Genomic DNA, 16,365 nt, shown 5'->3' with positions numbered 1-16,365 from the left:
CACATGTTGTCCCTCACTGCACAGAGGGGCGCCTAGAGCTGAACTTGGCATACAACGGGTACTCCAAATGTGTGTTAACTCATACTAAGTCGCCACCGGATGCTTGGCCCTTTATGCGTGTCATAGACAGTTTCTGAGCCTGGGAAACGCAGTAGCGTGCTGTCCAGATCTCTTGTCACTAACTTGAGATTGCAGCTGCTACCCACGTCCGTGTCCACAAAGAGCTTTTAACTGTCAGCTGCTGGAGATAAGGGGCCTTCTTGGCCAGGAGGCACTAACCCAGTGATTGACTAGATGGGCAGGCTCTCCTAAACCCCCTGCACTGCTGGAATCCAAACCGCAGCAGACTTGTCTCGAGACTTGTCTGACTTCTCCCTTTGGGGAAACACTACACCCATTAACCTAAAGTTTGTACCCATCGTTCAGCTATCAAATTGTTTTCCATCACTTTCCCGTTACGGTCCAGTACTCTCAGTTCTACACTAGGTGTATTCCCCATAAAGAAACTGGGGCTCAGAGTGGTGGAGCGATCTGCCTAAGGCCAGGCACTAGACGCTAATCCTCACACACAGATTTTTCTCCTCTTTCTCCCAATTAAGTTTCTGCACCCTGAGCTTGAGTTTGAGTGAATTTTGGTCTCAGCCTCAAGAAAACAGGATCCTGCGATCTGAAGCTAACCGGCGCAGAACAGCTAGGGAAACTGAGGTCCAGAGCCGGGACTCTGCGCCTGCAGAGGCGACTGAGAAGGGGGCGCGTCCTGCCCAGCGGGCCGCCTCCTCCCGCCCCCACACGCCGGGGTCCCCCTCCGCCTTGTCTTTGCCCTCGCCAAGTCGCCACCTCGGGAGTGAGCCATGGTTGCAGCTGTGGCGACGGCGTGGCTGCTCCTGTGGGCCGCGGCCTGTGCGCAATCTGAGCAGGACTTCTACGACTTCAAGGCGGTCAACATCCGGGGCAAGCTGGTGTCGCTGGAGAAGTACCGTGGCTCGGTGAGTGACAGTCCCTTGCGGGACTGGCGCGGAGGGGGGAGGGGCTTGCAGGGGCCCCCCAAGCAGGGGCTCCGCGGGGGGGATGCTACTCTCGGATGTGCCACAGCTCGGACACCACCCCGTGCATCCCAGCCGCGAGATCGATGTATCTGGCGCTCCCAGGCCCTTGCCCACTCAGGCCTGCGACTACGTGGCACAGCTTAGGAGCCACCCGCGCTGACTGCGCTCTGCGAGGCTCAGGATCTCACCCGGAAGGTGAATGCCCTCCGCTCTCCGCTTTGCCTCTAGCAAGTGGAAAAGAAACCCTAGCCTTTATGGCCTTTTGCCGGTCCAGTCCGGCTTCTGCGCCTGTAACAGTGGGTCCAATGAGAACGCAGAGAGACAAATGTGCAGTGGAGGGAGTGACCATCTAAAATGGACCTTTTCATGATTCTTAGAATCCACCCTCAGGCCCTGAGAGCAAAGATACAACAGTAGAAAACAATCCACGTTGTAAGAGAACCCCATATACACCCTTCCCATCCTTGACCCTCCTAAGGCCCACCCCTTAAAGGGCAGTTGTGATGGAGTTGCTAGTGGGCCGGCCCCTACTTACTAGACTGAATCACAGTAAGAAGGAAGTGTGTCAGGATTGGGTCTTTTAAATAAAACTTGAGCAAGACGGATCAATCCAGAGAGCTGGCCAAGTCCAGACACAGAAGCAAAACAACGAGAAAGGTGGGGAGGGGGGAGGGGGCGGACCAGGGATTTCAGCAGCAGGTACTTGAAAGATACAAACTGCTAGGCTGAACAGTGTTAGATGAGTCTGACTGCCAGGGAGACTTTGAACTGTAAAGTTCAGAGACTCTGGTGCAACACTGCGATAAAGAATCCTCTCAAGAGAGGAGCATGGCCGGGCGTGGTGGTGCATGCCTTTAATCCCAGTACGCTGGGAGGCAGAGGCAGGCAGATTTCTGAGTTTGAGGCCAGCCGGTCTACAAAGTGAGTTACAGGACAGACCGGACTATACAGGAAAACCCTGTCTCGAACCTCCCCCCCCCCAAAAAAAAGAGAGGAGCATGGTAGCACACACCTTTCATCCCAGCACGCTGGAGGAAGAGAGAAACTGACATCTGTGAGTTCAAGGCCAGCTTAGTGTCTGTCTACACTGGGCATTCCAGAAAGCCAGGGCTACATGGCAAGACCCTTCTCAAAAAAAGTAATTAATTAATTAATTAATTAAATTTTAAACATCCTTCAAAGAACCTCCTGCCTCTTGAGCTGGAGTTGGAGATCCTGGTGTGAAGACTGCTGTTGGACACTGACTTGTGACCCTATCATCTAAAGTTCGATGGTTCAGTATGCTTTTCTTGCAAGCAAGGCTATCTTTAGGGGCAAAACTATTCTCAATAGCCTTGGTGTTCTAGATTACACTGAGAGTCCTTGCCCTGACCAGTGTGCTGTAAGTCTCAAGAGAGAAGACAGTGTGGAAGCATTAGGTAAGCTTCAGGTGTTCTGTGTGGATGACAAGCCTTGTCAATGACAGCATCCAAGACACCAGACAAAGGGCCAGCAAAGAGCAAGGCCATTACTAGTCAGGGAAGGCCTCTAAAGCAGGAAGACAGATTGAAACAAGTTCATGTTTTAATCAAGTTTATAGGGAGGAGAGACAATAAATAAGGCACTGAAAACTGAACCAGCCAATCCCAATAGCAATGAGAGCTTTAATTTAAAAAAAAAAAAAAAAAAGGCCGGGTGTGTGGTGCATGCCTTTAATCCTGGCACTCAGGAGGCAGAGACAGGGGCATCTCTGTGAATTCCAGGCTAGTCTGATCTACAGAATCTTCCAGAACACTCAGGGCTCTTAAACACAGAATACCTGTCCAAAAAAAAAAAAAAAAAGCCAGGTGGTGGTGGTGCATGCCTTTAATCCCAGCACTTGGGAGGCAGAGGCAAGTGGATTTCTGAGTTCGAGGCCAGCCTGGTCTTCAAAATGAGTTCCAGGACAGCCAGGGCTACACAAAGAAACCTTGTCTAGAAAAACCATACATACACGCACACATATTTAGAGTTGATTGTTTTATCACCCCAGGCAGTGTATACAATTGGTCAGATTAGCTCAATGATTCTCAGTTGGGGGAAACTTTGAAAAAGATATTTGTTAGCTAGGTTATGGTGGTGCACACCTTTAATCTAGCACTTGGGAGGAGAAGCAAGTGGATCTCTGTGAGTTTGAGGCCAGCCTGGTCTACAGAGTAAATTGCAGGATAGACAGGACTACACAAAGAAACCCTGTCTTACGGAGAAAAAAAGGTTTCCTTGGTATTAAATTGTGTGTGTGTGTGTGTGTGTGTGTGTGCGTGCGCTCACATGTGCGTTTGTACATGTCTGTATTGGTGTCCATGTGGAGGGCAGAGAACAACCTGAAGGAGTCATTTCTTTCCTTCTACTCTGTGGGGCCCTGGAATTGAACTCAGATTCACAGGTTTGGTGGCAAATCATCATCTCTCCAGTGTTTGTTTTGCTTTGTTTTATTTTGTTTTGTTCTGAGACACAGGGTCTCACTATGCAGTGCCTGGCCTGGAACTTGCTATGTAGACCAGGCTGGTCTTGAACTCACAGAGATTCATTTGCCTCTGTCTCTGCCTGCTCCATGCAAGGATCAAAGGCATGCAACATTTCTTCTCTGCTTTGCTTCTTTTTTCTTTTCTTTTGAAGAGACTGTCTTACTATTAGTCTAGGCTGGCCTCCACTTTGAAATTCTGCTGCCTCAGCTCCTTAGAGCTAGGATTACAGGTGCCACAGACCCATGGGGAAATACTCTCGGTCATCAGGCCGAGGCATCTAGTAAGTTCAGGCTAGGATGACTCCAAAACTACAATAAATAGAGCAGCTACCCACAGTGAAGACCCATAATTTTAGTAGGGCTGAATCTGAGACTAGCTTGAGCAATTTGTATCCAGCGTTCCAGACGGACCGGGAAATGACCTTCTTTGGGTAGCCAGGTGATATTATCCTAACTTGTCTCAAAAGCAGCCATGGAGATAGGGCTAGGGCACACAGGCAAAGGATTTTAATCTTTTTAATAATACAGAGTAGAAGCTGGAAATGTGGCATTCATGCCAACATTCTAAGAACATTATAACTCAGTTCCATCCGCTGGCTTTGTACTTATTGCCTAAAGCCTTTACAAAAATTAGGGCTCCGCCATCAAAGCATTTGTTTGCTGGAAGGGAGCAGATTAAAAGGGATTGTCCTAGGGGTCAGTCATTCTGTCTGTGTATCCATGTGCTGGCAGCTCCTTCCAGGGAAGGGTACAGAGGGACACACAGCTCTGCTTCCTTTGTCTTTAGAAACTTCTAGGAAGGAGCGCATCTGGAATATCTGAAGTATCCAGCTGACGCAAACCAAACTGAACCCAAGTGTACCTGTCCCCTCCGAAAGATCACCTACTGACCTGTGCGCATGCCTCTCTGTGAATGTGTTATGTGTATTTGTGGATATGTGTACTACTAGCTAATGTAGGATTGGATCATAGAGCATGTGCATATTCATTTAGGTGAATTGTGTACATATAGTCAGAGATATTCATGTATGTGTCTTTAGATCCCTATGTGCCTGCTTTTATGTGTGGGTGTGTTTGTATGAACAATATACACTTATTTACATCTATATGTGCATAGTATTCTTGCCTGTGTGAAGGACTCACCTATGTGAACATACCAGAACAGATACAAAAGCATCCCCTTTTGCTGGATTGTATGTGGCTCTGAGCTTTCTTCTTCTTTGTTCGATTTTGCCATGCAGGTTTCCCTGGTGGTGAACGTAGCTAGCGAATGCGGCTTCACAGACCAGAACTACCGAGCCTTGCAGCAGCTGCAGCGGGACCTGGGCCCCCATCATTTTAATGTGCTTGCCTTCCCTTGCAACCAGTTTGGCCAACAGGAACCAGACACCAACAGGGAGATTGAGAACTTTGCCCGCCACACCTACAGTGTCTCTTTTCCCATGTTCAGCAAGATCGCAGTCACTGGCACTGGTGCCCACCCTGCCTTCAAGTACCTAACCCGTGAGTCTTGTCCCTTCTCCCCCTCACCTTCCCTCCCTGGGCAGCAGAGGCTGGTGGCTGGCTGGGTCACCTTTCTCTTCCTGATCCCTGGAGGAAAGCGAAGGAAGCCATACTTTCTCACCCTAGCACTTCCCCGAGATCTTGTCTTCACAGGGGCTCCTGGGATGAGACAGGTCTTCGTGCCTCTGTCACTAGTTGAGCTTATAGATTTGAATAGAGAAACCAAGGCACGAGCATGGGACACCACGCTCCTGGAGAAGGCTGACCAAGGTGACTGGAAGTCTCTTGATTTGAGTCAAAGCCTCAATGCTAAAGGGAAGCCTTCTCTTAAGCTGAAAAGATCAGCTTAATTGCTATGCCTGGAATACCAGTGACAGGCAAGATGTGTGGGCTGTGAATGAATTCATCAGGGCAGAAGGAGGCAGTAGAGTTTGTTAGGTATCCCATGGTCTGTCTGCAACAGATAAGACAGTGGAGAAACTGTTCAGAGATGATCTAAGGGGCTGCTTTTATGTGTATGGGGAGTGGGGCTCTGTGGACATTCAGGCAGTGTTTCAATGTCACTGTGCTCTGACTGTTTAGGTCTTATCAGGTGGGACATCTGTACAGCACTATCTGGAAGGTTAGACAAGTAGCTCATTTTAAGGAATACGTTTTACAATATAAGTTTCTCTCTCTCTCTCTCTCTCTCTCTCTCTCTCTCTCTCTCTCTCTCTCTCTCTCTCATTTTTCAAGACAAGGTTTTTCTCTTTAACAGCCCTGGCTGTCCTGAAACTCACTCTGTAGACCAGGCTGTCCTGGAACTCAGAGAGATCTGACCACCTCCACCTCCCAAGGGAGAGGATCAAAAGCGTACGCCACCACTGCCCTGAAGGTTATCTCCTCTTCAGACTGGCTATCTATGTAAGAAGCAGGCTTGGTTCACTAAGGTCAAACATTTGAGGTTTTGAGACTGCTTATTAAAAAGTGGGATTCTGGAGCCTAAAGACTTGGCTTAGTGGTTAAGAGCACTGGCTGTTCTTCCAAAGGACCTGGGCTCAATTCCCAGCATCCACATGGCAGCTCACATGTTACTCCAATTCCAGGGGGTCATACACACACACACACACACACACACACACAGAAGCAGAACCCCAATATATATAAAATAAATAAATATTTTTAGGTGGAATTCTGAGGTTAGAGAGACAGCTCAGAGGTTAAGAGCACTTAACCTCTGGCTGCTTGTCCAGAATCAGACCCAGGTTCCTAGTCCCCATGAGATAGCTCACAACCACCAGTTACTCCAGTCCCAGGGGAGCCAATGCCCTTTTCTGGCCTTCTTGGGCGCTGTACACCTATAGTGTACAGACACTCATGCAAGCAAAACACTTATACACATTTTTTTAAAGGAAGAAAGAAAGAAAACAAATACAAAATGCCTTAATTCCTCAGTTGCCTTGTGACCTTTGGTCAGCTCTGCGTTCTTGTTAAGTCATCGTCTTCCCTTCCTACGTGTTCTGTTAGTTTTCTCCCAGTTCCAGCGATTGTTGATCAGTCTGGCCCTCGATTTAGAAGCACCTGGAAAGATCTGATAATGGCACAAACCTGAGTGCTACAAAAGCAAAGAGCCAAGAATTTATTTAAAGGCCCGACTCCCTAACAGTGATTTAGATTGCATCACCACATGGCTATTAGTCGCCATTAAGATTTAACTGGAAGCAGGACACTGCGGTGCAGGCCCACACTTGGGAAGGAGCAAGGAGGAAGAGGTGTTCCTTCTAGATGCTAGACATCTACACTGTCTAGCAAGACCAAGGTAGCCTGGGCTCCATGGAATCCTGTCTCGAAACAAAACAGACTTGGAGAACAGGATGTGACTATTTGGGGACCATGTAAAGGAGGGTTGATAGTGCTGTATCACTTGCCAGGCCGCTAAAGTAGCCTCTCTCAACCTGGATCCCACATTGGGATGTACTGAGAGCTTTTAAAAGGTGCCGAGAGCTGGGTCTTGTTCTCTGTGGTTCTAATTTAAGTAGTCTAGGTGAAGCATGGGTGCCAGAATTACACCACTACTGGGATTCCAGGAGAGGCTGGAGGGAGGCACATTGACCTTCTGCTCCCCCTTTTCTCTAGAGACTTCTGGAAAGGAGCCTACCTGGAACTTCTGGAAGTACCTAGTGGACCCAGACGGAAAGGTGGTGGGGGCATGGGACCCCACTGTGCCAGTGGCGGAGATCAAGCCCCGTATTACAGAGCAGGTGATGAAGCTCATCCTTCGGAAACGAGAAGACTTGTGACCGGGTCCCCCTGGGACCCCCCGTCCCTCCCCACACTCAAGTGGTGCTTGGCCAGCAGCGAGCTAATGCTCTCTTCCCTTCACTTCTCGAGGACAGAGCGTAAGACTTGGATGATTTGAATCCAAGAGCAACAAACAGGAACTGCCGGCCAGTGAGAGTTCTTAACAGTGCATCCCCAGCCAGCAGGCCTCTAGCCAAAGGAAACATGGCAAGGCTGTGAAGAAAACATGTAGATGGACATGAAGCAATCCTCTACCTGCCCATGCCAAGTCTTACCTCACAGAGAGGCTGTGAGGATTAGCATGTAATACCCATGAACGTGCCTGGGGCAGAGCTAGCCGAAGGGGAAGCACCCCACACAGTTTTCTGCATGTAAACAAACATTTTTTTTTTGTGATAATAAAACCTGAGTTTGACATACATAAGTGTCTAGCCCATGGAAACCTGGGCCAAATGTGTGTTGCCATTTTTGTTTTTGTTATTTTTTTTTTCTCAATTACAGAGGACACATGTTCTTAGGCAGTGTGGTAGGGGAAAAGATTCAAGAGTTCGAACACTTGCAAGACTCTATTCCCAGAGAGGCAAAAGAAAGGCACAAAAAGAGAGAGCACAGTAATAAAAATCACCAGTAACAAAATGGAAGTGGACACTGTGGGTAGTTTGGTGTGGATGTTGAAGGCTTCAAGCCATTTTAACCTTTTTCAATCAAACTAAGCATTAATGCTCAGTAAAAATATTCCAATCAATCATTCACTACAATAGAAATGGGTGGAGGATATAGTTATCATTTAAATGTGAGCTATCCCCCAAAGCTATACCTGAATACTCCGTTCCCAGCTAGTGGTGTTGTTTTGAGTGAGGGTGGGTGGGTATTGGAACCTTTTATATACAGGACAGATATATGGCTGTCGGAGCAGGATTTCAGGATTCTGACTGGACCTCAGGCTCTTCTTTCAGACTGCTCTGATAGGATGACCTCTGCTGTCACACACAGACTGCTTGGACAGTGTGACCCAGCCACCACATTCACCATGGCCAGGAGCCGGTCCCACCGCTATGCTTTCTTGGTTATGATGCACTGATAGTCCCTGAAACTGTGAGCCATGAGAAGTCTTTTCTCCCTTAAGTTGCATTGGCCAGGTATTTTACCACAGTCAGGAGAACAGTAAACAATGTGGACATGCATTTGCAGACTACAGGTGCCCAGTAGGAGTCCTGAAATGGCGGCTCCTTTGGGTGGTATGTTCTCAGGGAAGGCCTCTGGGGCCCTTGTCATCCCAACTGGGTCTCCCAATGAAGGATGTGGCCTTACTTGCTTGGCAAGTTGCACCTAGAGTTCTCAGGACTTTTTTAAGACAGTGTCTCTCTAGATAGCCCTGGCTATCCTAGAATTTGCTATGTGGACCAAACTGTCCTCAGACTCACCCTATCTTTCTCCCAAGTGCTGAATAAAAGGTGTGTGCTCCCACACTCACCTCTAAGAACTTTTTCTTTTTTATTATTTGAGAATCTCACATCATGTACCTCAATCACTCACACCTCCTAGCCTTCCCATGCCCAACCACCCTCCTTTTAACACCCCCCCCCACACACACACACACGGAAAAACAGGGGAAAAGAAAATCAAGTTCGTTTTTGCGTTGTCCACGTACTCACTGGAGCACGGTCAAATTCTTAGTAGCCAGACCCCAAAGGAACAATGAGTCTGTCTTCACCCGCATCCAGGCCAGAAGTCACCAACTGTGGAGAGCCATGCAGCGGGGGGGTTTGCTTTTCGTCTCTTAACCCTGATGGGGGAAAAAAAATTGAACCATTTAATCCACAAGTTGTAGCGCATTGCAATGCATACAGAACATAGGATTTCTCATGGAAGTCTGTGGCCTGTTGATTAAGCCAGAGGTGAGAGACCCTTGGGACTCTCCTGTCTCTGCTTTCCAGGATTCACACCCGACTTCATATATATATATATATATATATATATATATATATATATATATATATACTGGGGACCAAACTCAAGTTTTTGTGTACTTTATCAACCGAGCTACCTCCCTAGCCTCATTTAGTTCCATTTAGAAATATGATCTCCTCATATAACCCCAGCTGGCCTTGAACTTACAACCCTCTACCTCATTGTCCCTAGTGATAACCTCCTGAACACCATAAAACATACCTGTAGCTTTAATAAACAAAGTATTTTAAATTTTTGTTGTTGCCACCTTTGGACTGTTGAGAGTGATGGTAAAGATCATCCTCTTGTCTTTTGGTCTTTTGAGGAGGCCTGTGTTGGGGTATGATATGCTGAAGGCTGTATGCTGTGGTGACAAGTCAGAGGAAGGGTGGAGCAGACCTTGTCCCAGTAGCCTCACGGTTGGACACAGTGAATCCTGGGTGTGTGTGTGTGTGTGTGTGTGTGTGTGTGTGTGTGTGTGTGTGTGTGAAAGGTTGCTCCTACTGTTGGACTCTGTGGCTTGTGCTCTTTTGCCTTTTCAAAGCAGAGACAGTTTGCATTAAGGAAGGTTTCTGTGTACGGATTTGAATCCAGGGTTGGGGCATCTTGGGGAGTGGTCCTCGGCTACTGAGCCTCTGTGGACAGCACCTGGATGGAGCCTTACGCCTGTTGCTCAGCATCTTGGCCCATCTTAGTCACCCTAGGCTGGAAGCCCCCTCTACACATTGGCATCCCCCCAAATTCCTTATAGGCACTGGATACCACCTGGTCCTCAAAGCCTCTAAATGCCTTTTCTGGTGCACCTCAGGGTGCAGGATTTTTTTTTTTTAATTGGATGGAAGAGGCACACAAAACACAGCGCATGTGTGGAGAGTAGAGTGCAGCTCTCTCCTTGCTCCATGCGGGTTCCTGGGATAGAACTCAAGTCATCGGGCTTGGCAGCAATTGCCTTTACCAACTGAACCATGTTATCTGCCCATGATGGGTTTTTTCCTACTAGTCTTTTTTAGCTCTTCCTTGTGACTTAATGATTTATGTATGTTTCCTTTCCACTCAGGGATTATATGCCAATTAGAAATAGGCATTGGCCACCAAACACAGACACTATTGCATATGCCAGCAAGATTTTGCTGAAGGGACCCTAATATAGCTGTCTCTCGTGAGGCTATGCCAGTGCCTGGCAAACACAGAAGTGAATGCTCACAGTCAGTTATTGGGTGAAACACAGGGCCCCCAATGGAGGAGCTAGAGAGAAAGTACCCAAGGAGCTTAAGGAGTCTGCAACCCTACAGGTGGAACAACAATATGATCTAACCAGTACCCCCAGAGCTCGTGTCTCTAGCTGCATATGTAGTCGGCCATCATTGGGAAGAGAGGCCCCTTGGTCTTGCAAACTTTATATGACCCAGTACAAGGGAACACCAGGGCCAAGAAGTGGGAGTGAGTAGGGTAGGGGAGCAGGGTGTGGGGAGGGTATAGGGGACTTTCAGGATAGCATTTGAAATGTAAATAAAGAAAATACCTAGTAAAAAATTGGAAAAAAAGAAATAAGCATTGTTCCCTTGAGTATATACAGCCATGTATATCTTTTGTATATTATATTTCCTAATCATTTTTGTTTGTATATGAAAGTATATATTTGGAACATGATCCTAGGAGTAGAAGCTTGAGGCAAATGTATAGGAGAGGGCCTGAGGTGATATTTCATTGGCTAAAAGCACTTACCATGGAAGCCTGGTGACCTGAGTTCAATCCTTAGAACCCACAGAAAAGGGAGATGGAGAAAAATCAACACTACAAGGTTGGGCACTAACATCCATAGCAGACCCCAATAATAAGTAATTTTTAAAAATATTTTAAAATGATAATTGAAACTTTTAAAAATTTAAGTTATGTAAGTGAAACAAAGCTTTTTAAAGTTGTATTAGGCCTGGCCCGGTGATACCTGCCTACAAATCCAACACTTCGGAGGCACAGAAGGCAGAAGGGTTACTGCTCACTACTGCTGCTTCTGCCACACAGTGAGTCTGAGGCCAGCCGAACTAAGGACCCTGTCCTAAAGAAAAACAGATAATGGAGCTGAAGAGATGGCCTAGCAGGAAAGAGCACACTGCTCGGAGAGGAGCCTCCTTCAGGTCCCAGCACCCTCAGCAGTCAGCTCACGATCACCTATCACACCATTGCCAGGGAATCTGATTCTTCTGCCTCCATAGGTTCCACAATGTATGTGCGCGAACCTACAAACCGACATATGCATATGCATACATGCATAGATGGGGGATGAATGAGTCCTGAGTGACATGAGCAAGGTCATGTCAAGGACCCCAGTGCCTCAGACCCATGAGAATGGCCCATGTGAGTTCCAAGGAGATAAAGAAAAACCCTGTTCAGTGTGTGTGTGTGTGTGTGTGTGTGTAGAGTACAGTAGATTTATTCAATATGGCCACATAGGGAAAAGAGGCAAAGCCTAGTAACCCCTCCCCAAGTTCATATTCAAGGTCCTGATGCAAGATTTAGGTTTAAATAGAAAGCAAGGATGCATATATAACTAAGTAGTTCCAGTCAAGGTGTGGTCCCACCCATCACTGATCCATCGTAGCCTGGGCACTAGTCTGTCCTGCAACGTGGTCTGACAAACTATCATGACTGTGAACTCTCTTTCTGAGGGGCAAGCTCCCCTCTCGCTGAAGGTTCCCATATCTTTCCATTAGCATGAGACTAAGGGAAGTTTCAATTTCTTGGAGTCCACTGTTTCGGTTATCTGATAGGCAAAGGGAAGACATGGTGTCTTCTTTAGGACATCTTTACTCCTACGAGGATGCTTAAATTTGAGCACTAGATCCATGCAGGTCCATGTCTAGACCTATAAACCAAATAGTAAAAATTTCCTCGAAAGGTTTGAGTTCAGCCAGTCATGGCAGTGCACGCTGCAGTGCATGCTTTTAATCCCAACACTGGGGAAGCAGAGGCAGGCTAATCTTTGTGAATTTAAGGCCAGCCTGGTTTACAGAGCTAGTTTCAAGAGAGCCAACGCTACATAGAAAAACAACCAACCACACAAGCAAACAAACACCACCAACATAAAAGTCTTGAGTCCCACTGATGATGTCATACTTCTCATTAAACATGTATTTCTGCAGACTTTATGACCTTTCATCTGGCTCTACTTTCTTCTAACATACACAAAACTCCTATCAATCCCCTCCCCTTAGTCATTAGGTTAGCCATGGTCTGCCAAGATCCTGGTTGTAAATTAACCCCTTGACTATCAGTTAACACTTGAGTAGATGATATATGATTATCTACTGACAGTTTAATTATCTCCTAACACCTGCTTATCATTCAGATACTTACTCATTAGGCTGTACTACATGACAGCTTGGCTACATGCTAAGCCTTTATTACTAATCAATATTTTAATAACTTGCTCTAAGCATATTACTGATTCTATAGCTATCTGCCATTATTTAGAGTCAGATCAGAAACACAGAGTCAGTTGTAGAAAGATGGAAAGGAAGGAATGGAGGAAGGAAGGAAGGGAGGGAGGGAGGAAGGAAGGAAGGAGAAAAAAGAGAGAGAGAGAGAGAGAGAGAGAGAAACCCCGCCCCTCATTCTAGCCTTGGCTGGAAGCTGAAAATCAGGAATTCCAACACAATTATGCTTGCTTAAGGCTTAACTTCTTCCCAGCTGGAAACCTGAAATTTTCTGGGAATCTCACCAGAAACTCTCTTTCTAGTGAAAGGGCGTCTAGCTCCTTGTACAACCCCAGTGGCTCCTGCTTTCATTCTATCAGACTGTAATCTATCCAAGCGGCCATCAGAGTCACCCTGTAGCTCCACTTATCAAAGAGAAAAGGGCTGGGAGATAGCAAAGTGGACAAAGGCACCTGCAACCTAGTCCAGCAACCTGAATGCAATCCCAGAAGGCGAATAGTGAGAAAGGACACCCACAAGGAGTCCTCTGACCTCTACCCACGGGATGTGACACAAGTTCATGTATGTGCATGCACAGATCTACATACACATAGAGACAAAAAGAGGTAACTTTCTTCCTTTCTCTCTCCCTTCTCTCTCTCTCTCTCTCTCTCTCTCTCTCTCTCTCTCTCTCTCTCTCTCTCTCTCTCTCTTTCTTTCTTTCGGACATATGCTTTGTATTCCATGTACCAAACTCTCTGAGCAGAGAGGGATAAGTTGCATTTTGTTCTTTTAGCTCCCTGAGTGTACGCCACATGAGTGCTGTGTCCACAGAGGCCAGAAGAGGGTGTCAGGTCTCCTTGAGATGGACCCTCGGTCAGTTAAGAGCTGTCCAACATAGGTGCTGGGAACTGAACCCAGGTCCTTGGGGAAAGCAGCAAGTGCTTTCGCCCACTGAGCCACCTCTCCAGCTCCTTCTCGCTTTTCTTTTCTTCCTTCCTTTTTTCTTTTTTCTTTCTCCCTATTTTATTTTAATGAGACAGGGTCTCACTATATAATCTTAGCTAGCCTGGAATTCAGTGTTTAGACCAGATTGGCTTCATACCTCCTGAGTATTAGGACTAAAGAGTTGTGCACCACCATATCCAGTAAGAGGTTTCTAAGCAACCTTTGAGACATAATTTGAGAGATATGAAGATGGTCTATGAAGCTAACACCAGGACACCTAACTGCCCCTCTCCCTTGAGAATGCCATGCCCATGTGGGTAGGACTCATTCTTTCCCCAAGCACCTCTTTCTCTTAACCTTTATCCTTAAAATCTGTACTTAAATATCTTTAATGAACTTGGCTTCATACAAACTAGTCCTGGAATTCTTTTCTGTGTCAAAGCCAAGGATCCCATTTTATCTGGGCCAAGACCCTGAAAAGGTTATGAGAATTTCTCACACTGCTTCCAGTAGCAGTGTGGAGCAATGTTTCCAGGCTTCTGTCACCACTGACACTAATGACCACCATGTCTACCTGAAATTCAGAGAGTACTAACCCCTACATAATTTTCTCTATATATAAACAGAGATAAATATTTATTATAAATTAAGCACAGTAAGAGATTAACATCAATAACCACTAATCAACCATCATACTATACTATAATAGAAGTGTTCTCTTGTAGCCCGGTGTGGTGGCACGCGCGCCTTTAATCCCAGTACTTGGGAGGCAGAGGCAGGCAGATTTCTGAATTCGAGGCCAGCCTGGTCTATAAAGCAAATTCCAGAACAGACAAAGCTACATAGTGAGACTCTGTCCCATGGCGGGGCTTGGGGNGNNGGGGGGGGGGGGGGGGTGATGAATTGTTTATTTCTGAAAGTTTTCATTAATATTTTCAGACCAAAGCACACCATAGGTAAATACAGCTGTGGGACATACTGTAGCTGTAGATGCGAGGCACTAGTGTAGATTGCCAGCCATGGACTCTGGCGAGTAGGTTTTGTGAGTTAGGCGACACATCATGACGGTTGCAGTCATGACAAGAGTCATTGTCTTCTGTTGAGCTCTCCTTTCAGTTCCAGATGCTGTTCTACCACATCAATGCATCCTGTGTCCAGTGCTCATTACAAGCTGTAATGTTGTCTCCAAGCTGGACAGACGGATGATGGAGGGAGGAAAAGTGAACAGCCAGGGGACTCTCTGGAGTGTCAGAATCGAAGGAGACATTCACTCATCAACAAACAGTTCTTGAGCTCTGCCTAAGTGTCAGGCCCTTGTTGCGTTCTTAGGGCACATCAGAGATCAAAAACAGGTACATCCCCAGCTGTGTGGAACTTAGAGTAGTGGGAGAGACAAATACGTACCAATTATTTAATAATTACAACTGGGACAAGCTCTGAGAGCAGGGAGTCATGTACACATACACAAGTGGCACTTGGCCTATTCTGGAGTTCAAAGAACACATCCCTGAAAACTGACATTAAAGCTGAGAGCTCTAATTTTTAAAAAGAATTAAAGACTATGGTATGGGAGTCCTAAATGGATGGAGGAGCTTGGGCAAAAGTCCTTAGGAAGAAAGATGTTGGCTTTGATGGAGCCAGAACTGCCGGCAGCCAAGTGATAAGAGTCTGGAAAGGCAGACTGGCCAGTTCAGGAAGGACTTTGTGATCTATGTGAGGAGTGATGGCGAGCTGAGTCAGCATGGCATAGCCTGGCGTACACCGGCGTCCTAAGTCTAAACTCTTAGAGGAAACTATGAGGCGGAGGAAGTCATCCCTGGTGGAAGCAGGCTACCCTGGGGGCCCCTTGCAGGACAGTGTGGAAGGAGAAAAACCTCCGTCAGGGCCAATTTAGGGGTTGCCAGAGGGGACTGCACATCTTTTCGCATCCCTGGGTCCCACTGTAGAGATTATTATATTGGACATCGTAAAAGGCCACATTTTAAGAAATCCTGTCTAGGGTGTAGCAAAACAAACAAAATTGGGAGACAAGCGTCCTGTCCTCCCAACCTCCCCACTAGCTCCTGTTTTGGCTTTATCTATGGTTTCTGCTACTTTGTGGCAGATTTCCCTGCTCTAAGAGGACCCCAGGAAAAAAGAGGTCGTGATTTCATCCTATGAAAAAGCCAGACCTTTGCTCTGCTATGATTTCATCATAAGGGTTCAGGACGATCACTCTGCCATCACTAGGATGCTGCCATCATCCGTGTGGCCCAGGAAGGCTGCCCATCACAACCACATTCCTTCTACACCATGTCATACCATTTAAAATGCAGTCACCTATGGCCAGGCAGTGGTGATGCGCTTCTTTAATCCCAGTCCTTGGGAAGCAGAGACAGGTGGATCTCTGAGTTCAAGGCCAGCCTGGAACAGAACAAGTTCCAGGACAGCCAGGGCTACACAGAGAAGCCCTGTCTCAAAAGACCCAAACAAACAAACAAAACAACAAAACCCAGCAACAACAAAAATTCAGTCACCTAGACACACCATACCCAGCTCACTAGAATATAAAACGTTTATCCTGCACAGTCTCCAGATGAAAACCAGGGCACGGTGACACATACCTGGAGTTTCCAGTACTTAGGACACAGGAAAGAAGATCAGGAATTCAAGGTCTTCCTCTGCCTGGGATAGATGAGAATGAAGGAAGGGTAGGTAGAAGGAAGAGGGTGGTGGGGGGAAAGGGAGAGAGAGGAAGAGG

General features: G+C 46.8%; 1 protein-coding gene across 1 annotated transcript; it reads left to right on the top strand.

Moving 5' to 3' along the window:
* Positions 1-594: 594 nt before the first annotated feature.
* Positions 595-7,733, top strand: Gpx7 (glutathione peroxidase 7). Its single transcript, XM_021200680.2, has 3 exons — positions 595-986; positions 4,773-5,034; positions 7,150-7,733. The coding sequence occupies exons 1-3, from the start codon at positions 852-854 to the stop codon at positions 7,311-7,313; spliced, it is 561 nt and encodes a 186-aa protein (XP_021056339.1). The 5' UTR covers positions 595-851; the 3' UTR covers positions 7,314-7,733.
* The last annotated feature ends 8,632 nt before the right edge of the window (positions 7,734-16,365 follow it).

This window comes from Mus pahari, chromosome 6 (assembly GCF_900095145.1).
Source record: "Mus pahari chromosome 6, PAHARI_EIJ_v1.1, whole genome shotgun sequence".
In the NCBI taxonomy this organism is placed as follows: Eukaryota; Metazoa; Chordata; class Mammalia; order Rodentia; family Muridae; genus Mus; species Mus pahari.
This window is presented reverse-complemented; position numbering and strand designations above follow the sequence as displayed.

What these genes read in the sequence shown, in the direction of transcription:
- Gpx7 (XM_021200680.2), top strand. Translation starts at nt 852, where the DNA reads ATGGTTGCAGCTGTGGCGACGGCGTGGCTGCTCCTGTGGGCCGCGGCC. An exon ending in TGGAGAAGTACCGTGGCTCG is followed by an intron (nt 987 to 4,772) that starts GTGAGTGACAGT and finishes TTTGCCATGCAG; the next exon opens with GTTTCCCTGGTGGTGAACGT. An exon ending in TGCCTTCAAGTACCTAACCC is followed by an intron (nt 5,035 to 7,149) that starts GTGAGTCTTGTC and finishes CCTTTTCTCTAG; the next exon opens with AGACTTCTGGAAAGGAGCCT.